The sequence below is a fragment of the Xenopus laevis genome, chromosome 1L (genome assembly GCF_017654675.1).
Source record: "Xenopus laevis strain J_2021 chromosome 1L, Xenopus_laevis_v10.1, whole genome shotgun sequence".
Classification (NCBI taxonomy): Eukaryota; Metazoa; Chordata; class Amphibia; order Anura; family Pipidae; genus Xenopus; species Xenopus laevis.
The window spans coordinates 28,674,140-28,698,610 of NC_054371.1; the positions used below are offsets into that span (position 1 = coordinate 28,674,140).

Here is a 24,471-nt window from a genome sequence, read left to right on the forward strand (position 1 = left end):
ATTCCTGTTTTAAAATGCCATGGGTGGGTGGTTATACCTATCGCAGCTGATTTATTAGGCATTTCATAGAAAAGTATAATGGTGCCTATTATAGTCTCCCTAGATGTTAAAATTCCTTTAAGATTTGGCTGGATATGCAACTGCAATGAAAAGATTATTGGGGGGGGGGGGGAGTTGTTTTAAGCTTTCAAAATAAGGCTGGACGTATGAAAAAATACACAAAGGGAGTAGTGTAATTAAAATATTATAAACTCTAATAAAAAATAATATAATCCCAGCAGCGTGTGTTCCCTTCCTTCCTCTTAATGGTAAGGTTAAATGATGCAGTATGTATGTGTTTCTTTATATGTACAGCACCACTAATATAAATAGTTTCACATGATTAACCCGCTCAGCCATACTAAATCAATTAGATTTATACATTAGAAATTGAAGAATGCTGCAGGTTACATTGAGCTACTACTTTTAAATAGTCTTTTCCTGGACTACTTTAAAGAGCATAAATGCTTATATGTTTCCATGTAGTGGCATGATTATTGATACACCCAATGTTCACTAACTCAATGGTGAATTAAGAATATCATTCAAATAATTAATCCTTTCAAGGACCTAATCTGTCTGAAGGAGCTCTATCTGAACCCTGATCTAGAATCCTGCACTGGGTCGGTTAGAAAATTCCTGACCATGTGTGCAGTCCACGGGTTTTGCTTCCAATAAGGATTTATTATATCTTAGTTGGGATCAAGTACAAGCTACTGTTTTATTGTTACAGTGGAAAAAGTAAAGGATTTTTCAAAATTTGGATTATTTGGACAAAATGGAGTCTATGAGACTTAATTTGAAGCTTTAGATAATGGGTTCTGGATAATGGATCCCATTCCTGTAGTTTTTCCCTCATGAAAAGTGACATCACATGGCCACTTCCAGCTTACGTGATGCTTCGGCAGGGGGCAGGTTAGGTGTACAAGAATAAAGATGGTTGCGAGTCAGGGGTAATTGGGTTTGGTGTGAGTCTGCAAAACCAGACGAGTGCAGGTCTCTACCTTCATCTGTTGTATCCCAAGTCAAGTTTGTTAATATAAACAAAACCATTCAAAATACAGGTATGGGATCCGTTATCCAGAAATCCATTATCCAGGAAGCTCTGAATGATGGGAAGGCCATCTCCCATAGAATTAATTTTATCTAAATAATCCAAATTTAAAATGATTTCCCTTTTCTCTGTAATAATAAAACAGTACCTTGTACTTGATCCCAACTAAGATATAATTAATCCTTATTGGAAGCAAAATCAGCCTATTGGGTTTCTTTAATGTTCTAATAGATTTTAAGTATGAAGATCCAAATTACCTTGTCCAGAAAACCCCAGGACCAGAACATTCTGGATCATAGACGCCTGTATATTACAAACTGGGATTACATCAAATTAACTTTAAACTGTAGTTAACCCTTGATCTAAGCAAGACATAAATAACAGTAAGGTAGGGGATCAGAGAGCTCTACTTAAAGTGGACCTGTCACCCAGACACATCTGTATAATAAACGACGTTTTCAAATTAAACGTGGAATCCAATTTCTATTTTTTATTAAAACATTCATAGCTCGTTTAAAAATATCAGCTGTCAATCAAATATTGCCTGCCCCTCCTCTATGCCTTAGGCATAGAGGCGGGGCAGACAATTACTTTCACTTTCCATTCAGCACTTCCTAGATGTCACTGCCCTCCCCACATTCCCCTTCTCTCTTTACCATTTAATTGTGTAGCCAGGACATGGGGATGGATATTGGGTCCCTCATTCTGGTTCACAAACAAGATTCTGAGATGATACAAGGCTTGCCTTAAAAACAGTATCCACAAAATGGCTCCTGCCTGCTTGCTGTAATTATGAATTCCCAGATTGAAGGAAACAAGATTCAAATCATTTATATTGTGTAATTAAAGTTCATTTTGTTTGACTAATGTGATAAAATAGGATTTGAATAATTTTTTTAGGTGACGGGTCCCCTTTAATATTATGATCCATTTTCTGATAAGTCCCAGATTTCAGGCATTCTGGATAACATCACCCATACCTGTAATAAGTAATATTAGAAATGTTTGCTACCATCTAGTTATCAAAAATTGTTCCATTAATCCACTTGATCGTATGTGCGGGCACAAGATTTGTGGTAGACACAGAATTTCATTCCATTTCATTTATTAGATTTACAGTTTTTGTGTCTGCAAAAGTTGTGCATACACAAACACAGCCTACAAGGAAATGAGAATGTTATCACTAGAAAACAGACATATTTTATTTGTGACAGAATGATCAAAGTTCTAATGGCAGACTTCTTGATATGAGTTACTTGTCTGGGGCATTTTAAAGTTTTTACATGTAACCGCATAAAAAACATTTATTGACATATAATCAGAATCTTTTTCTTTAAAATGTTCTTCAGACAAACATAAAGCAGTAGAGATGACATTTTTATTTTACTACAGTACCTGGGTTCCATAAATATATTTATCCAGCATTTTGCCACCTATGGTCTGTCCTCCAATGTCCCAGACTTGAAGAGTCACATTTAAATTCCCTATTAAATAAAAAGAGAGGTGAACATAAAATAGTAGTCGAATACATTACCAGCAAGTAACAATTCTGCTTTCAAGACCAATTACAGGTATGGGATTCGTTATCCAGAAAGCTCTCAATTACGTGATTGATGGACATTTTATCCAAATAATCCACATTTTAAAAAAAATATTTCCTTTTTCTCTGTAATAATAAAACAGTAGCTTGTACTTGACCCAAACTAAGATATACGTAATTAATCCTGATTGGAAGCAAAACCAACCTATAGCGGTTATTTAATGTTTCAATTATTTTCTAATAGACCTGAAGATCCAAATTACGGAAGGATCCGTTATCCGGAAAACCCCAGGTCCTGAGTATTCTGGATAGCAGGTACCATGCCTGTACTAGATTGTGTTTTTGGGAATGCTGTGTTGTTGGGAATGCCGTAGCTTTAGCTTTATTTTTATAAACACTCTTCTAAGCAAACATGGACAAGCCCTTCAGTCTTGCTTATCTAAATGTTTTTATTTAACCATTCACATGAGTTGGAGTAACTATACGTCCTGCTAAAACAGACTGGGAAAAGTATGAATTATTAAAAGCAGTTTGTACCTGGATTGTGAGAGAAAGAGCAGCTCCTTTATTAAAAAAAAAGTGTATAGGTGTATAATAAAATCAAAAAAAATTGCAGTTTTGATTAACTCATTACTTACCATAGTTAGATCATAAAATCAATGAGGCTGACACTCAGAATGTCAGAGCAATTTTCAAGTTAAACCCTGCTCGTAAATAAATATGGTAGCACATATTTCTGATTAACTACAAGATAAAGCAATGGAAGAAGTATGCTGAATGAGCCACTGACAGAGTGCAGGATCTCAAGTAGTGTGTGGGGATGGAGAATGGATAAAAAGATGAAGAAGGCGGTACACAATAATAAAAGGAAGCTGCACCAAGCAGAAAATGACAGCAAAAAATATAAGTATTAGGGGTTTATTTACTAAAACTCGATTTTATCTCATTATTTTAATAATAAAAAATCTAGTTTTGCCCGAAAAACCCAAAAACCACAATATCTTCAAATTGGAATAGGGACATCTCTCATTAACTTGTACATGACCTCAACAGGTTTGAGATAGCCGATTTTCGGATTCAGGCTTACTGCAGCATTGGGGTACAATAAATCTTGAAAAATTTGAGGGTTTTTTTTAACAAAAAATTCGAGTTGTTGCTCCAAAAAGCATGACCAGAAAAATGTCAGTAAATAACCAACTAAGGGGCAAATTTTCGCCTGTGAAGGCTCCTCCACACTTTGCCAGGTGTAAATTAGTTACCACTATGCTAATTCACTAAAATGTAAAGTTGTGTCTCAGCAGCCAAACACTGGCGAAGTTTCGAAACTACGCTAGCGACGGTCTCTTTTGCTAGCGAATTGTCCTCTACACATTGGCAATGTGCCTGCGGATGAGATTTCTGGAGAATTTTCACTAGCGACGGCCACTTCGCCCTTTAGTAAATCTGCCCCCAAGGGGGTTATTTATCAAAGTCCAAATTTATCTCAATATTTTCTGAAAAAAACGAATACCGAATCCGCACAGGTTTTTTGGGCTTATTAATACACTTTCCCCCAAAAAATTTTGTTTGCGGGAAAAAATAATCAGATTTTCAAGATTTTTTTCAGATTTTTCATCCGATTTTCCCCCTGAAAGCTCAGAATTTTGAACGAAAACCCTGAAAACTTCTGTATAATGTATAATGAGCTCAGGGTCGGACTGGGGGGTCCGGGGCCCACCGGGACTGGTGTCCAGGGCCCCCCTCTGGCCCCCGCTACCTACTTGTTAGGCGAATCCCTGCTCGGCGCCCAGGCGGCACATCGCGCATGCGCAAACGGCGCGCATGCGCAAACGGCGCTCAGCGCGCATGCGCAAACGGCGCTGCGATGCGCTGAAATTTTTTTTATTATTTTTTTTTAAAACTGTTTGGGAGAGGGGGACTGGCCCGGCGGGGGCCCACTAGGGTTGGGCCCACCGGGTATTTTCCCGGTATCCCGCCGGGCCAGTCCGACACTGAATGAGCTGCACTTTTTCTCAATGGTTAAAGCTAAGGGAAAGGATGGGTTACTTTAGAGTTCCTTACCTCCCTGACTGAACAAATGACCCTGCTTTTAGTGGAAGAGGGGGGAATAGGTTCAGTGATTACTCTAACTAACCCCTTAATATTTGTTATGGCAAAAAAACATTTTTTTTTTTTTTTTAAATTAACGAATAGGCAGAATATACTTTTCATCATTGCACCGTATACATCATTATACTCCAGTCATTCAAGTCAAGTAAGAATATGGTGTTTGCTATTAAAGGGAGAAAAAAAAAAAGGGAGTAAACCTGTCTCTCTATTTTTGTGTGTGAAATTCCTGATTTAGAAGGACCACTTCTAGAAACTACTTTCTGGTTGAGATCCAAAGACCAGGAGTTGAGGACTGATACCATACTACACTACACAGTTACTAAGCATGCACACAGACTTTTGTTTCTGTTTTTTTTTTTTTTTTTTTTTTGTGGACAATATCATCTGTCTGCTACAGATCTACTACATTTAAAACTCAGGACTGTTCAACAAGGGGTGCAGGAGCACCCCATGGCCCCAAATCTGCTCAAAGGCCCTGTAGAGATTTTTTGTGTGACAGTCGAGCCTGCTTACATAGCAAGCGGAAACCCATTATCCAGAAAGCTCCGAATTAAAGGAAGGCCGTCTCCCATAGACTCCTTTTTTATCTAAATAATCCAAGTTTTTAAAAATTATATTCCTTTTCTCTGTAATAATAAAACAGTAGCTTGTACTTGTTTCAAACTCAGATATAATTCATCTTTATTGGAAACAAAATCAACCTATTGGGTTTATTTATTGTTTACATGATTTTTTAGTAGCCTTAAGATATGATGATCCAAATTACAGAAAGATCTGTTATCCAGAAAGCCCCAGGTCCCAAGCATTGTGGATAACAGGTCCTTGTGAATGCAATTCAACTCAGTTCTTCACGTGTGTCATCAATGCATAAATTATGCTTTCTTCTGCATTTTGGAAGCATTACTGTTGCCATCTAATTCTTTGATGAATTCTTTTGATGACCTAGATGATGAACTTAAAGGTGCTATTTATTAAAGGTAGAGTTGTGTTTTTCCCAAAAAAATTTAGTTTTTCAAGGGTAGCTTCAGAGAAAAAAAATTCTACATTTATTATGCCCCGAAGGTGCAAAAAGCCAGAATCCGAAAATACTCCAGCTAAAACCTGTCGAGGTCATGTAGAAGTTAATGGCAGAGGTCCCTTGAACCATTTGAAAATGTTTTTAGCCTTCATGATTTTTGGGGTTTTTTTTCGGTGGTTAGCGCTCAAAAGCGCAATCAATTTAAGGTATCCATGCTTTTTTTCGCAGATAACTCAATGAATTTGAGTTTTCAAATTTTTTTTCTGCATTCAATCATGTTTTTCACATTCAGGCTCTCTCATAAATAAGAAAAAATTCAAGTTGTGAGTTAATTTCAAAAAGAAAACAACCTCACAAACTCAACCTTTGATAAATAACCTCCTAAGTGTATGAAACTCACACTTAATTAATGTATTTGACCTCTTGCGGATAGGTGGAGCATGTTACCATGTACAGATCACTGATCTGATGCACCAGTGGCGGAACTACTGGGGGAGCAGGGGGTGCGAGCGGGCCAGGGCCCGCACCCCCTCAGGTCCCCCCTGGCAGCCCGTGCGCCACTGAAAATGTTGCCGTACGGAGGGGGGCGGGCCCGGCTGCGCGTCACGCACCAGGGCCCGCCCCCCTCTAGTGACGCTACGGGATGCACTTAAATTGTTAACCATTTTGGAAGATATCTAACATTATTTCCATTGAAGGTGGTCTGTCATTAACATATAATCACAGCAAGGCGGTTTTTAGCATTGGGAAAACATTTCTGGTTTAAGTTTTGTTCTGTTTATATGCACTTAGTCTTCACATTCTGCCATGCGATGTGCATTCCACATAGAATATGCACTAACACTTCACAACAAACACAAATAAGATAAACACAACACATCTCCTCAAAACTAGTTAAGCAGATGCCCTTTGCATGTATGAATGTAAAGTTTATTTGTGTAGCACAATAAATACACAGCACTTTACAAGACCAGAATACATTAAGAGGAACAGTGCCGAAATGCATAAAACTATATGTACAAAAGCAGACACTATTAGTCACATGACAACAGGAAAATGCAGCTGCCCCAAAGAGCTTGCTTTCAGAATGTTATATAAAGCAGTCATTGGCTCAGAACTTATTTTAAAGTAAGTTAAAAATAATATATATATATATATATATATATATATATATACATATATAAAAATACACAAAACCCATGAATATCTTGTAAATTATATCCTTATAAACGGTGAGTTCTGATGTCATTTCTGTCACATGACTCACCGAAACTTGTGTATTATAATAAATAAAGTACCCCCAGTTGCAAAATATGAGGATATTAGAAGTTACCTCGGAGTTCCATGACCTGTATATCATATATATGGTCATTAAACTCCTCTGTAACTTATAATATCCTTATATTTTACAAAAGGGGGTACTTTATTCACTATATATACACACACACTTCAGGTGTGTATCCGCACTCAGATCCAAAACATATCTGTTGGATGCTAGATCTAAAATACATACATGCTTGTCAAGGAGATCCACACACCAGTTTCTCTTTTTAGTGTCTATTTATTCATTTATTCCACTGTGCGTTCCAACGTTTCCATCCACATTGGATCCACATAAAGATCCCAATGCGGATCGAAACGTTGGAACGCACAGTGGAATAAATAGACACTAAAAAGAGAAACGGATCTCCTTAATATATATAGTGAATAAAGTACCCCTTATTGTAAAATATAAGGATATAATACACAAAAGCCATGAATATCCTGTAAATTATATCCTTATAAACGGTGAGTAGTGATGTCATCAGTTATAAACGGTGAGTAGTGATGTAATTTCTGTCACATGACTCACTAAAATTTGTGTATTATAATTAATAAAGTACCCCCAGTTGTAAAATATGAGGATATTATAAGTTACCTCGGAGTTCCATGACCTGTATAAAAACACTCGGCCTTCGGCCTCGTGTTTTTATATGGTCATGAAACTCCTCGGTAACTTATAATATCCTTATATTTTACAAGAGGGGGTACTTTATTCACTATATTATAAGGATATTATAAGTCACGAGTAGTTCCATGACCATATAAAAACACGAGGCTGAAGGTCATGGAACTCCGAGGTTACTTCTAATATCTTCATATTTTACAAGGGGTACTTAATTTATTATAATACACAAGTTTTAGGAGTCATGTAACAAAAATGACATCACTTCTCACCATTTATAAGGATATTATTTACAAGATATGCATGGCTTTTGTGTAATATATATATATATATATATATATATATATATATATATATATATATATATATATATATATATATATATATATATATATATATATACACACACAGTATATATATATTTATAGAAGTTTATGCATTTAGGGTGTGTCCTAAGCAGTGTTTGAATCCATTCTTTCTGTTTGAACCCGTAAAATGAATGGGAGCCTCTAAAAACGAAGTAGCCATTGTGCTAGAATTTTCAAGACATGCACCATAGTCGTATATTAGTAGGCTCTTCTCTTTCTCATACGTTTGTAGCTCTTCTCTTAAATACTTGCAGAAATAGAAGACTGCAGTCCAATACATTTGGTTACTGTTTTGCAATGCTCCGTGCAAGGGATGAGCAAACTACAGTACCCTGCGCTGTTTCAGAACTACAGCAAAGGCGGCGTGGAGATGCGGGGATTTGCAGTTTAAAGTGAAAGTTGCGTCAAATGAAAGTTCTTTTCCTCTAGTCTGAAGGGGTGGCCTCTGCTACGGGGATCCTATCTATGGGTAAAAAGGTCCCCTGCTATTTGTCTATAATACACACAAATATACACATACGTATATGTGTTAAACTTTCTTTTGCATGGTTTTGTTTATATTAACAACATGTATTTCTTGATGCACTAGTGAGCACAAAATATAAATTACTTTAATTATTACATTTAGAAGTGGAAAATCAACAATAAATAATTAAAGGTTAATGATGAGCTTTTGATGACTGGTAAAAAGCCACCCTGAAATTCGGTCGGTAAACTTGTAAAATCATGCTAGGTTCTTTGGTTAACCTGAAATGTAAGTGCTGTATGGCCAAATGTAAGTGAAAACAAGCCCCTGCCCACTTCTAGCACTAAAGGCTTAAAATATCTGGTGCACAGTAGAAACCTTTTTGCTGCCTTATACCCACAAACTTCCTGCAGGTATTTTGTCTGTGAAGCAAACAACTCTCTTTCTGCAGTTCCCGATTCAATGGTTCGCCGTACTGAGCCATAAAATGTTCACAGTGAATGCACCCAGACTACACAGAGAGCTGGGTTACAAGCATTCCAGAGTGGGTCAGTATTTGCAGTGAAAGGGCATTCGAAAATATTTATGGGATTTGGGTTAAACAGATCCATATACAATTAATGCCTTCAATCTTGCAGTGTCTGCGATATATATTCCTCCGTAGAGCTCTGCAGGACCCTCCTGAGCTGATGGTACACCCCGATTTGTTACAAAAAAAAAAAAAAAGTGAAAATTGAGTGATTTAATTTATGAAAAAAATGGAATTGCTATGGTTGGCTGTTTCTACTTGGAACACACACACACACACTGTATGGGATCCAATATCCGGAAACCCATTATCTAGAAAGTTCTGAATTAAAGGGATACTGTCATGGGGAAAAAAAATTTTTTCAAAATGAATCAGTTAATAGTGCTGCACCAGCAGAATTCTGCACTGAATCCATTTCTCAAAAGAGCAAACAGATTTTTTTATATTCAATTTTGGAATCTGACATGGGGCTAGACATATTGTCAATTTCCCAGCTGCCCCAAGTCATGTGACTTGTGCTCTGATAAACTTCAATCACTCTTTACTGCTGTACTGCAAGTTAGAGTGATATCACCCCCCTCCCTTCCCCCCCCCCCAGCAGCCAAACAAAAGAACAATGGGAAGGTAACCAGATAGCAACTCCCTAACACAAGATAACAGCTGCCTGGTAGATCTAAGAACAACACTCAATAGTAAAAACCCATGTCCCACTGAGACACATTCAGTTATATTGAGAAGGAAAAACAGCAGCCTGCCAGAAAGCATTTCTCTCCTAAAGTGCAGGCACAAGTCACATGACCAGGGGCAGCTGGGAAATTGACAAAATGTCTAGCCCCATGTCAGATTTCAAAATTGAATAAAAAAAAAATTGTTTGCTCTTTTGAGAAATCGATTTCAGTGCAGAATTCTGCTGGAGTAGCACTATTAACTAATGCGTTTTGAAAAAAACATGTTTTCAGATGACAGAATCCCTTTAAGGAAGGCCGTCTCCCATAGGCTCCATAATAATCAAATAATTCCGATTTTTAAATAATAATAATAATTAAAACTGTGTCTTGTACTTGATTCCAACTAAGATATAATTAATCCTTATTGAAAGCAAAACCATCCTATTGGGTTTATTTCAAGTTTAAATAATTTTTAGTAGACTTAAAGGTTGTTCACCTTTGAGATAACTTTTAGGGGCATATTTATCAAGGGTTGAATTTCGAATGGAAAAAACTTTGAAATTCGAATTCAAATAGACCAACCGAAATTAAGTTCTTTTTTTTTTTTGGTCGAATAGGTCAGTTTTCAATCGAATAGGTCCATATTCGCCCGAATTCGAATTGTACGAATCGAAGGAATAGCGCATTTGATCGAATTTGAATCGAAGTTTACCCCCCCAAAAAACTTTGCTTTTTCCAAGTCCACCAATTGACTCCAAATAGGTTGTAGGAGGTCACCCATAAGCTAAAACAGCAATAGATGGCGAATAGTCGAAGTCGAATTTTGAAAGACACAGTACATGATAAATTTTTGATATTCGAATTATTGAATATTTTTCAAATTCAAATCAAATTTGGACTATTCCCTAGTCGAAGTACACAAAAAATAGCTCAAAATTTGACCTTTGATAAATCTGCCCCTTAGTATGATGTAGAGGGGGATATTCTGCGATAATTTGCGATTTGTTTTCATTTATTATTATTGAAGGTTTTTGAGTTATTTAGTTTTTTATTCAGCAGCTCTTCAATTTGCATTTTAAGCAATCTGGTAACTAGGGCCCAAATTACCCTAGCAACCATGCATTGATTTGAATAAGAGACTGGAATATGAATAGGAGAGGGCGTGAATAGAAGGATCAGTAATAAAAAGTAACAATAACAATACATTTGTTGCCTTACAGAGCATTTGTATTTTTAGAACGGGAAAGCGACGCCCATTTGAAAGCTGCAAAGAGTCAGAAGAAAAAGGCAAATAACTATAAAACTATAAAAAATAAATAATGAAAAGTTGCTTAGAATTGGTCGTTCTATAACATAATAAAAGTTACCTTAAAGGTCAACCACCCCTTTAAGGTATGAAGATTCAAAATACAGAAAGATCCGTTATCCAGAAAACACCAGGTCCCGAGCAATCTTGATATAATTAATCCGTATTGGAAGCAGAACCAGCCTATTGGGTTTAATTAATGCTACATGATTTTCTAGTAGACTTAAGTCCAGAGCATTCTGGTTAACAGGTCCCATACCTGTAATTAATCAGTACTTGAGGCAAAACAATCCTAATCCAAATCCAATCAAAGGAAGAAGACTAACATGTAGACAAAACTATCAAAAAAAACAAGAAATTAGAATACAAACGTTTTTAAGTTGCGTAGAAAAAAAAACTGAAATGTTTTCTTTTTTATTTCATGGGTCAACGTGTTAAATCTCTAAAATTTAAGGGAGTTATATTGTCCTGCATCTGTCCTCTGCAGCAGAGGGACCTGTTATCCAGAATGATGGGGACCTGGTGGTTTCTGGATAACGGATCTTTCTGTCATTTGGATCTTCATACCTTAAGTCTACTAGAAAATCATGTAAACATGAAATAAACCCAATAGGCTGGTTTTGCTTCCAATAAGGATTAATTATATCTTAGTTGGGATAAAGTACAAGCTACCATTTTATTATTACAGAGAAAAGGAAATTGATTTTAAAAATCTGGATTATTTGATTATAACCAAGTCGATGGGAGACGGCCTTTCTGTAATTCGGAGCTTTCTGGATAACGAGTTTCTGGATAAAGGATCCTATCTATACCTGTAACAGAATTTGAGCCTACTACCTGTCTACAAATGATAAACAAAAATGCATGTAAAATTGTTTTGGGGAAAATTGTTGAGCTAAGCAGTCACTAAAATAATCAAAAAAAAGTCACAAAGTGTTTTTGGAGTTACTTTACCAATACTGGTCTTTAATGAGAAATAAATGAGTGGGGAGGCCTAAACACTAAGGGGGTTATTTATTATGCTCCGAATATGCGAAATTAGGAGTTTTTGGGAAAAGCTCTGAAGTTTACCCGACCCTATTTTTTCTTCATAAATAAGGTCCATTCGGCAATCTGAGTTGCTTGGATTTCTAACTTAGAAATACTGAGATAAATTCGGACCTTGATAAATAACCCCCTAAGATTTGTTGGATTTCAATTATTTTGAATGTAGAAAGGTGTGCGAACTATAAACCAGTAACAACAAGGTTGCCTGAAGGCCGCCATTTTTTGTTTTAAATAAAGTTGAGTGATGTCTAGGAATTTTCTTCCACATCTTGATGGCAAGAATTATATAGCGACCAAATAAAGGTAATGGCCAAATAAAGGGGCTGTGGGACAGGATTGCCAAAGGGTACACAAAACTCCCTCTTTATCTTTACTTGGTACAGGTATGGAACCTGTTATCCAGAATGCTCTGGACCTAGAGTTTTCTGGATAGGGGATCTTTCCGTAATTTGACTCTCCATAGTCTCCTAAAAAAATCATGTAAACATGAAATAAACCCAATAGGATTGTTTTGCCTCCAATAATAATCAATTATATTTTAGTTTGGATTAAGTACAAGGTACTGTTTAATTATTACCGAGAAATAGGAAATTGTTTTTAAAATTTTGAATTATTTGATTAAAATGGAAACTATGGAACATGGTCTTCCTGAAATTCAGGATTTTATGAACAGGAGAGGGCCCTGACTCAAACCATTAAACACAGCTCAACATCATTATACAAACCACTGAAAATTTGTAGTTCATGTATACTAAAAAGTTGCTTAGAATTACAATTTCTGGTTAGGTAAATTTTGGTTAGGTAAAAAAAGAGATTCCACTTATGAATTATTATGCTGGTGGTAAGTTGCAAGCATAGCAATACAGGCAACAGAGATGTGAAAGCAACACTTAGAAGCACATTTATCATGTGAGTTTTTAAAAACTCCTCTAAACGCCCATGAATTTGAAATTCAACCAATCTAACTGTAATAAAAAAATAAAATTGTTCAAGCTCGGGTGAATTAAATTGACCCGAAAACTCAAATCGAATTTGATTTGAATTCAAAAAACTTGTTTTGAGTTATATCTCCAAAAAGGAAGGCTGCAAACAACTCCAAATTGATCCCTGGACGTCTCCCATTGACTGAAACTGCAATTCGGCAGATTTTTGGTGGCAAATAGTTGAATTTGAGTTCTTAAAGGGCCAGAGTATGATAAATCTCGAAAATCAAATTCAAAATTTTCGAATTTGAATAACTATCTAGTCGAATTTGACAATTTTGACCACAAAAATATTCTAAATTTAGATTTTTCAAGTCGACCCTTGATAAATCTGATCCCTTAACTGGGTAGGGTTTTAAAGTGCAGGTATGGGACCTGTAATCCAGAATGCTTGGGACCTGGGGTTTTCCGGATAAAGGATCTTTCTGTAATTTGGAACATTCTACCTTAAAGGGATTGTTCACCTTCAAACAATAATTATTATAATAACAATTTTTTCCAATTACTAATTTCTATGTGTCACTGTTTTTCTAGTTTTGAAGTGTAAAGTGTCATTTTCACTTTCTAAAGCAGCTGGGGGGGGGGCGCTGACCCTGTAAACTTTCTAAACTGATACATTTAGTTGATACATTACTTATCTTTGTCCCTGCAGAGCAGAATCTCTGGGTTTCATTAAAGGCAGTTGTTAGAATTGATACAATAGTTATTAATACTCCAGAGATGCTGCTGAGAAATGTATCAACTAAATGTTGCAAAATTGTAACAGTTCAGAATTTGCGCCTGAATTACTGAGCCGTCAGACTGAAACACCAGAGACAGGAACATTCAACTTTAAACGTAGATTTTGGAAAAATATTAAAAAATAAATAATGGAAAGTAATTGAAAAAAAGTCTTCATTTCTGGGGAACAATCTGAAAGCATTTGAACTGAAAAAAGTGTTTGGAAGGTGAACAACCCCTTTAAGTCGTGTAAACATTAAATAAAGCCAATAGGCTGGTTTTGCTTCCAATAAGGATTAATTATATCTTTGTTTGGATCAAGTCCTGATTTATTATAACAGAGAAAAAAGGAACAATTTTTAAAAATTTGGATTATTTGGATAGAACCTAATGTATGGGAGACAGTCTTTCCATAATTCAGAGCTTTCTGCATAATGGGTTTATGGATAATAGATCCCGTACCTGTACTTTTTTTAAAAAAAAAAAAAAATCTGTATTACTCCAATAACCTGGCAGAAAGAGTGAAGATCTATTGCAGTGCTGTCCAACTTCTGTGGTACCGAGGGCCTAGATTTTTCTGGCCTACATGGTGGAGGGCCGATAATGGAAACCAGCGTTTACCAATCCCTGTTAAAAACCAATTAAAACCAAACCCATGTTACCACAAGACCATGTCCACATTAATTGTGGTAGCAACCCAAAAAAACCAAATGTTTGGTGCTCATTGCAGGGATATCACTCATATGTGAAAAAAGTTACAGTAAGTCATATTAAGACCCATAAATCCATATGTCTCCTCCTCTCCTGTGGATAACACAGCAACCCCCAGCACATAGCTAAACACCTTAGAGACCCCGAACAATAATTTTCAAATGCTAACAAATCCCCAGAACAAATACCAGTCTTATGTTGCACAGGCAGAGCAGGGCACACACTATGGCACACACAGGCAGAGTATGGCACACACAGGCAGCATAGGGCAGGCAAAGTATGGCACACACAGGGAGCATAGAGCTAGCAAAGTATGGCGCACACAGAGAGCATAGAGCTGACAAAGTATGGCACACACAGGGAGCATAGGGCTGACAAAGTATGGCACACACAGGGAGCATAGGGCAGGCAGAGTATGGCACACACAAGGAGCAAAGGGCAGGCAGAGTATAGCACACACAGGGAGTATAGTGAAGGAAGAATATGGCACACCCAGGAAGCATAGTGCAGACAGAGTATGGCACACACAGGGAGCATAGGGAAGGCAGAGTATGGAACACACAGTGAGCATTGAGCAGGCAGAGTATGGCACACACAGGGATCATATAGAAGGCAGAACAGAGCAAGAGACAGGGAAACCAATCAGGACCACTCTAATATGTACTACATACAGTGACACAGTGCTGGTGCCCCATTAGAATTTTGAATAAAGTGTGAACAGATGAACAATGTGGCCAGTTTCAGTCTGGGTCTCAGGTGTGAACAGTACAGGGTTTTAGGGTGTGAACAATAGAGGTGTGAATAATGCAGGGGGATCACATGTGTGAACAATACAGGGGATTACAGTCTAGATTTGAGGTCTAAACAATACAGGGGTCAATTAATCTATGTAGTGATACCTTTTAAAGTTTACACATGGTAAGCAGACACTGCAGGCAGACTTTCATTTTGGGGGCCACACAAGGGGGTGTCGCGGGCCGCCAGTTCGACAGCCCTGATCTATTGTATATGCATAGCTGTTGGTTACTACTACAGTTGGGATTATTGCCTAATCTGACCAAAGCAAACAATGTTAATTGGATATTACCACAATCACAGGTCTCGGTTTTTTAATCTCTGCATATTTAGCAATGTAACTTTACACGCCTTGTATAAACAAACAGCACATGCAATTAAGTGGCTTGTATTGGAGGGTGCCTGATAAAGTCTGGCTGGCAGTGAAATGGTTAACCAGCAAAATTCTTTTTTTTTTTTTTTTTTTTTTTTTCTTTTTTTTTCCTTGCAGTGTGCTGCAACAAGTCAGTAAATGGTTCCTTTGCACCATGAACTGAAACATCTTGAATGGTCAAACTGTATTTTTATGAGTACCTTGGGACACTACATTTTAGTGGTCTATTAAATGCCAGCAATTTCATGCTGCCTTGCATAAAACAGCATTCACATATTAGAACACAGCCGCTATATAGCTATACTGTAGCTTTCAAGAACGTATGAGATTAGTCTTTTCCATTAAGTATATTATGCTTCTTTTTTTTCCCTTATAAATATATTTCTTCATTTAAGGTCATATGGGTATTATTTGTAAAGAAACCATTTCATAAGTGCCAGAATCTTTGCCCAGGATGCAATTAATTTGAAGAAACCAAAGTGCCTGTAAATGTTATTAAGACCCTATTCATAAGTAGGGTTTTCCCTTTAAATTGTCAATAAAATAGGAGGGTATATTATTACTCTTCGGTACTTGTATTCATCATGGTGGCCTACATATGACCTGCCAGATTTTGTGAGACTACAACTCCCTGCAGCCACTAACAGGGAGTTGCAGTTAAACAATATCAGGAGGTTTGCAAGCTGCATACAAGTCAGTCACCATAAACTTCATCATGACATTTTCAACTGATTAGGGACAAATGGGTGCTGCTATTCTTTGGTCTATGTAGAAAATATATACACCATAAAAACCTGCATACATATTGTTGTTGGATGATTTATGCTGCAGGTAACAGATCCGATTTATGCAAAGAAAATGGCAGTACAGGTATGGGATCTGTTATCCGGAAACCCATTTTCTAGAAAGCTCCGAATTATGGAAAGGTCGTCTCCCATAGACTCCATTTTATCCATATAACCCAGATTTTTAAAAAGTATTTCCTTTATCTTGTAATAATAAAACTGTAGTTTGTACTTGATCCCTACTAAGATATAATTAATCCTTATTGGAAGCAAAACCAGCCTATTGGGTTTATTTAATGTTTACATTATTTTATAGTAGACTTAAGGTATGAAGATCCAAATTACAGAAAGATCCGTTATCAGGAAAATCCCAAGCATTCTGGATAACAGGTCCCATACCTATACTTTGAAATTAAAGGGACACAGTCTTTTGTTTTTGTGACTAATAATTGATTTTCTTTCTATCATTTACAGTTAGTTTTATACTTGTTTAACAACCTATAATTTATAAGTTTTTTACCGATAGCTTCTGCAGCATTCCACTAGGTGGAGCATGCATGTAAAATGAATAAGGACTCATTTATTTTCTCAGTCTATGTGCTGGAGCGCTAAGCTTAGAGCCCTTACACTAAGGATTTGCACTGGTAACCATAGGAAGTATAAACTGCGCTCTGATGGATTTAAATCAGCGCTCACAGGCATAAGGGAGTCTTGTATTAACACATGCCCTGAGCTGGTGATAAGTACAACACTCCAAAGCCCCCCAGACTACTTTCTTGCACCTCCTGAATGACACACAAGAAAGGGGTGTGCCAGAGTCCTAGCTATGTGCTTCCCTTCCAGCACTGACAGCAATACATAAAAACCATACCCAGAACACAAAGAGGATTATTTATTAAAGGTCCAGTTGTAAAAATCCCGAAAAAAAATGTGCACTAGAAAACTGGAATTTAGAGGGAAAAAAACGAGTATTTTTCAAGACTTATTATACCCCGATGCTGCTAAAAGGCCAATCAGAAAATCCGCCATCTCACACCTGTCAAGGTCCTATAATGGGAGAAGCACCCTCTTAATTTGAAGTTTCCATAGTCTATGCTGGGTTTACCCCGAAAATTTGTTTTTTTCTGGGTTTTCGGACAAAAACATTTGAGCCATTCGGGATAAAGTCTGAGAAATTCGAGTGATTCGGGTTTGCGCATGATTTTATTATTTATTTTCAGCGATCCGATTGAATCGAGTTTTTTAATTAATAAATAAGATAAAACCGGGCCTGGGAGTTTGGTCGTGTTTTTTTTAATAAAATATGAAATAAATTCGGATTTTAGTAAATAACCCCCAAAGAGTTGTGAACAAAAAAAAAATATTATTTTTGCACTTCACCCTTTGCCACCTTCCCATAGTAAATAGTGCAACTACCACACAGAAACCAGCCCTCTAAGGATTGTGTACAAACAATAGTATCATAAAGGTTGGGAATCATACAGCAGGCAGAAAATATTACTTAGGAAAACTATATCCCCCAAACAATGTATGTATCTATAAAAATATACTTTTTTAGTAGTATGTGCCACTAGGTAATCCTAAATAGAAAATTGCCATTTTAAGAAATAAGGGCCACCCCCTGGGATCCTATGATTCACGGTGCACACAAACAAACCATACATGTTAGGTCACATGAGCCAATTAACAGGGAGTTCTGTCTTTTGCTTCCACACTTCTTCCTGTTACAGTTAGAGCTGCAGTATTTCTGGTCAGGTGATCTCTGAGGCAGAAGACAGACCATCACAAAATGGTGGTTCAAGGTTAGAGGGATGGAAGACAAGTTATGAGGGTAGACTGTCAAGGTTGGGGTTATTTTCTCTGGAAATAAGGCACTTGCGAGGGGACATGATTACACTTTACAAGTACATTAGAGGACATTATAGAGAAAAGCAGGGGACCTTTTTACCCATAAAGTGGATCACCGTACCAGAGGCCACCCCTTTAGACTAGAAGAAAAGAATTTTCATTTGAAGCAACGTAGGTGGTTCTTCACAGTCAGGACAGTGAGGTTGTGGAACGCACTGCCGGGTGATGTTGTGATGGCTGATTCAGTTAATGCCTTTAAGAATGGCTTGGATGATTTTTTGGACAGACATAATATCAAAGGCTATTGTGATACTAAACTCTATAGTTAGTATAGGTATGAGTATATAGAATTTAATTAAAAGTAGGGAGGGGTGTGTGTATGGATGCTGGGTTTTCATTTGGAGGGATTGAACTTGATGGACTTTGTCTTTTTTCAACCCAATTTAACCATGTAACTATGTAAGAGATGTAAAAGGGCAATATTTACTTAAATACTGTATATATTGCAGTTTGGCAAGATTCTTTAATATGCCACTTAATTTGATATAAACTGTTAGTATTCATTTTGGTGGTAAAGTTTTCCTTTAAATATTATATTGATTTATGAAAGAATTTATATTGCTTATGTAACTTTAGCATAAAAATATCTGAATGAAAAACATGAAATAGGAGGGTGATTTAGACAAGCTGTTTGTTGACAGTGCCTTGACAGTATGGGTTTATAGAATTTAATTAAAAGTAGGGAGGGGTATGTGTATGGATGCTGGGTTTTCATTTGGAGGGGTTGAACTTGATGGACTTTGTCTTTTTTCAAACCAATTTAACTAACTATATAACTTACTGATCACCAGCTTAAAGGTCTACTGGTAGATCCCGATCTAACTTTTAGGCACCCTGCTCTTGCCCTCTTCGAGCTCTGGCAAATCCAAATCCCTTACTGATTTTGTCAGTACAAGAAAGCATGACGCCTTTGCTGCATATAAGCGTGAATTGCCTGGAAGAGGACAGTGGTGTGATGAGCCAGAACAACAGAGAATTCACTATGCTGGCTGGGCATTAATGCTGTAGAGAGCTGATCCATCATCTATTGCACAGGTAACAGTTAGGCAAGAATCTCTTGCTTCTGCCAGTGGATCATACAAGTACTTATTATGCCTTTTGTAACAGGTTTATATAAAAGGCATTGAGCGAGCTCAATAATCAAGAACACCCAAGCTGGCAAATGTATAATTACTGGTTTGAGTGTGCCAGTCTCAGGTGTTTAAGCCTCTTAATACAGAATAAAAACAACTATTTTTATGATTTTAAATGACTACTCCTTTTCTAGTTATACAAACTGTTGTGAACTGGGAGTCTTACCTGGCAACGTTATCCTCTTCAGAAAGAAGTCTAGTCCCACCGTTTGCTTGTACTGTTTCCCAAACGACTCCTGAGCAAACCTCATGGCCAGAGAAGTCTGAAAGAATATGTGGGAAATATTTGACTTTTAACAGCTTGGCCCAGCAGTTCTAAAATGGTACTCAAGCATTTAAAATTCCTTAAAGGGATGGTTCACCTTTAAAGGAGAACTAAACCCTAAAAATTAATGTGGCTAAAAATGCCATGTTTTATATACTGAATTTATTGCACCAGCCTAAAGTTTCAGCTTGTCAATAGCAGCAATGATCCAGGACTTCAAACTTGTCACAGGGGGTCACCATCTTGGAAAGTGTCTGTGACACTCACATGCTCAGTGGGCTCTGAGCAGCTGTTGAGAAGCTAAGCTTAGTCACAATTTATCAAGCAGAAAATGAGGTTGGTCTTTAATATAAGATGATGCTACATGGCTGATTATTAAATTCTGATGCTAATTGCACTGGTTTCTGTGCTGCCATGTAGTAATTATCTGCATTAATTACTAATCAGCCTTATATTGTGACATTTCTATTCTATGTGTACTGTATATTGTGAGTGGGTCCCTAAGCTCAGTAAGTGACAGCAGCACAGAGCATGTGCAGTGAATCAGCAGAAAAGAAGATGGGGAGCTACTGGGGCATCTTTGGAGACACAGATCTTTACTGCTAAAGGGATGTGGTTGACTTGGGCTGGTACAGTAGCACAAAACATAATGTACAACATTTCTACCTACTTCTTTAGTTTAACCTTCCTTGTCCTTTAAGTTAACTTTTAGTATGTTATAGAATGGTTAATTCTAAAGAACTTTTTAATTGACCTTCATTATTTCTTTTTTGTAGTTTTTGAATTATTTGGCTTGTTTTTCTGACTCCTTCCAGCATTCAAATGGGGGTCACTGACCCCATCTAAAAAAACAGATGGTCTGTGAGACTACAAATGTATTGTTATTGCTGCTTTTCATTACTCAGCTTTCAATTCAGACCCTCTCTTGTTCATATTCCAGTCTATTGTTCACATTTATATATGGCTGCTAGGGTAATTTGGACCCTAGCAACCAGATTCTGAAATCACAAACTGGAGAGCTGCTGAATAAAAAGCTAAATAACTCAAAAACCATGAGACTATCACTCTCTACATCAAACTAAAAGTTAACTGAAAGGTGAAAAATCCATTTAACTAAGCCTAACAGGCATAACCAAGAAAGCAGCAGTGGTTATGTAATAGCTAGAATCCCTTCTCATCATTATAGCTCCTAAAAGAAAGCGTCGTAACTATGGATGCACCGAATCCACTATTTTGGATTCGGCCAAACCCCTGAAACCTTCGCAAAAGATTCGGCTGAATACAGAACCAAATCCGAATTTGCATATGCAAATTAGTGGTGGGAAGGGGAGAACATTTTTTACTTCCCTGTTTTGTGACAAAAAGTAATGCAATTTCCCTGCCCGCCAATAATTTGCATATGCAAATTAGGATTCGGATTGGCCAGGCAGATAGATTCGGCCGAATCGAATCCTGCTGGAAAAGGCTGAACCCTGGCTGAATCCCGAGCCGAATCCTGGATTCGGTGCATCCCTAGTCATAACAGACTAAGCAGACTGTGCGGTGTCAGCAAACGAAGGATGGCAGAATCTGTTGTGATCGTCTGCTAAACATGCAAGTAATAAAAATAATTTTGTACAATTTTATCTTTCCATGTATGGCCAGATTCAGACAGTACTGTTGTAAAGGGTTTTTATTTTATTTTTTTATTTCAAGGTTATTCGCTGATCTATTATTTAAATAATGTTTAAAAAACATTTCCATTAGGAGCTACAGGGAGCAGCTGTGCATTCTTTGCCATTACCATTTCTTCCTTTAATATGCCAATAAGTCTCATACAATTTTGTTAAATTCCCAGATAAGGAAAAATTACATTGATATAAAAGAAACGACTAAATATTTTTCTGTTTGGGGGCAGAAACATTTTCCAATGTATCAAACCTCCATTTTATTGTAACAGGTGCTACTACAGGTATAGGATTCCTTATCTGAAAACCTGTTATCCAAAAAGCTATGAATTACACGAAGGTCATCTCCCATAGGGTCCATTTTCAGCAAAGAGATCTAATTTTTAAAAAGTTTTCCCTTATCCAGAAAACCCCAGGTATCAAGTATAATAAACAAAAAAAATATTAAAAAATGTAATATAATTAAAGGGGTGGACTTTTAGTATGTTATAGAATGGTATTTAAACAAGGAAAGGTTTTTTCTTATAGTTTTTGTCTAGATTCTCACCTTCAATAGATCATCTTATGTAGAGGTGTAATTACTAATCATAGATTACCGTATATACTCGAGTTTTTCAGCACCCAAAATGTGCTGAAAAAGTCTGCCTCGGCTTATACTCGAGTCAGTACCAGACCAGACCCTGCAGACAAGCGAGCGATAAAGCCAATGCGCACCAGAGATATCCGCGGGCAGGTTCGGGTTCGCTATTGGGGGTCCGTGGCAGGTACTAAAATAGTGAATAGGACAATGTCTATGCTCGCTTTCCCTGCAGAACAACACACAGTACCTGGGATTCTGTTACGGCTGCTCCTGCAGGCAGCGCTCACAGACCAGCGCATCTTCTCTCGCCACTGTCCGCAAACATGTCCGCCACAACTGCGACGGTCTTCGCCAGATCCTCCCGGACTCCGTATTAATCTTGCACAAGTTACCGGTACAAGTTACTTCCCGTTCGCTCTCGCTCAGCCTCTGCAACTCTCACGAGACTTTCAGTGGACAAGATCGCAGTGGCCATTAGAGAGTGCGGTACGGGTTACCATGGTAACATTGCAGTTTAGTACTGGTAATAGAAGCTAGCCAGGGGTGATGATTAACCCCTTCCCTGCTAAGGTTGAGTGTGACTGCTCTGAAACAGGGTACGATGGAGACAGCAGTTCTTCTGAAGAAGGTATTTTGCCATACATTTATCACATACATTCTAAACAGTTTTATTATCACCATCCTATTGTTATATGGTACCCGAGAGCACTGGAACTGCCAGGCTGCTTTGAACCTCAAGTGATATTAGGTGATGCTTTACAGAGAGCTTTGCCACTTGGGTGATCCTGGCCTATTTGCTTGCTGCTGCCCCCCCTCATCATTTTGGCTCTGGAGGAGGTTGTGGGTTCCACAATGCTAGCCCAGAGAGGCACAATTGTGCTCTCTGAGCTAGAAGAGCCACATTTAGGGAAACTTAGCTGCTGCATTTCTCACCCTCGGCTTATACGCGAGTCAATAAGTTTTCCCAGTTTTTGTAGGTAAAATTAGGTACCTCGGCTTATACGCGGGTCGGCTTATACACGAGTATATACGGTATCCAGAAAGAAAAGAGTAGTAAACCTCACACTCTCTGATTATTTTTACCCAGAATTGATTTAGATCAACACAATACCTTTAATAAGATACCTTTAAGGTGCATAATTTTTATTTAATAGACAAAAAAAATAAATATAATTAAAGGGGTGATTCACGTTTTAGTTATCTTTTAGTATGTTATAGAATGGCTAATTCTGAGCAATTTTGCAATTGGCCTTCATTTTTTATTTGTCATACTTTTTGAATTATTTTCCTTCTTCTTCTGACTCTTTCCAACTTTCAGGGGGGGGGTAATTGACCCCATCTAACAAAAACAAATGCTCTATAAGGTTACAAAATTTATTGTAACAGATTTCCTCGTTTTTCAGTTCAGGCCCTCTCCTATTTCTATTTCAGTCCAGCCTGTTGGGTTTATTTAATGTTTAAATTATTTTTTTTTAGTAAACTTAAGGTATGAAGATCTAAATTACGGAAAGATCAATTATCTGGAAAACCCCAGGTCCCGAGCAGGTCCCATAACTGTAATTAATCCTTACTTGCGGCAAAACAATCCTATTGGGTTTATTTTATGTTTAAATGATTTTTAGCAGTCTGAAGGTATGAAGATCCAAATTATGGAAACACTCCTTATCCGGAAAGCCCCAGGTCCAGAGCAGTCTGGATAATCCTATAGATGTGTCAGTAAGCAGGTGCTGTAAGCAGGCAGATGGCAGGTTAGCCACCACAACCCTTGCTGCCCCAGTCTAATATTATAGCAATTGGCTTATTTAAAGGGATCCTGTCATCGGAAAACATGTTTTTTTCAAAACGCATCAGTTAATAGTGCTACTCCAGCAGACTTCTGTACTGAAATCTATTTCTCAAAAGAGCAAACAGATTTTTTTATATTCAATTTTGAAATCTGACATGGGGCTAGACATTTTGTCAATTTCCCAGCTGCCCCTGGTCATGTGACTTGTGCCTGCAGTTTTTCCTTCTCAATGTAACTGAATGTGTCTCAGTGGGACTTGGCTTTTACTATTAAGTGCTGTTCTTATATCTACCAGGCAGCTGTTATCTTGTGTTAGGAAGCTGTTATCTGGTTACCTTCCCATAGTTCTTTTGTTTGGCTGCTGGGGGGGGAGGGGGTAATATCACTCCAACTTGCAGTAAAGCAGTAAAGAGTGATTGAAGTTTATCAGAGCACAAGTCACATGACTTGGGCAGCTGGGAAATTGCTAATATGTCTAGCCCCATGTCAGATTTCAAAATTGAATATAAAAAAAAATCTATTTGCTCTTTTGAGAAATGGATTTCAGCGCAGAATTCTGCTGGAGCAGCACTATTAACTGATTCAGTTTGAAAAAAAAATTATTCCCATGACAGTATCCCTTTAAAGTATGAGAGATCCTGAACTACTACGGACATACTTTAATCCTAACCAGATT

At 37.4% G+C, this 24,471-nt stretch overlaps 1 protein-coding gene across 2 annotated transcripts in view; it reads right to left on the bottom strand.

Annotated features, from left to right (window-relative positions):
• LOC108698037 (ras-related protein Rab-28) overlaps nucleotides 1-24,471 on the bottom strand; it is an 81,139-nt gene that overhangs the window by 48,560 nt on the left and 8,108 nt on the right. For both annotated transcript variants that reach the window (XM_018228722.2, XM_018228717.2), the window contains exons 2-3: nucleotides 19,664-19,760; nucleotides 2,489-2,577 (exon numbers count right to left, since the gene is read on the bottom strand). In XM_018228722.2, coding sequence (XP_018084211.1) covers nucleotides 2,489-2,577; nucleotides 19,664-19,760 — 186 coding nt within the window. The remainder of the gene's footprint in view (nucleotides 1-2,488; nucleotides 2,578-19,663; nucleotides 19,761-24,471) is intronic.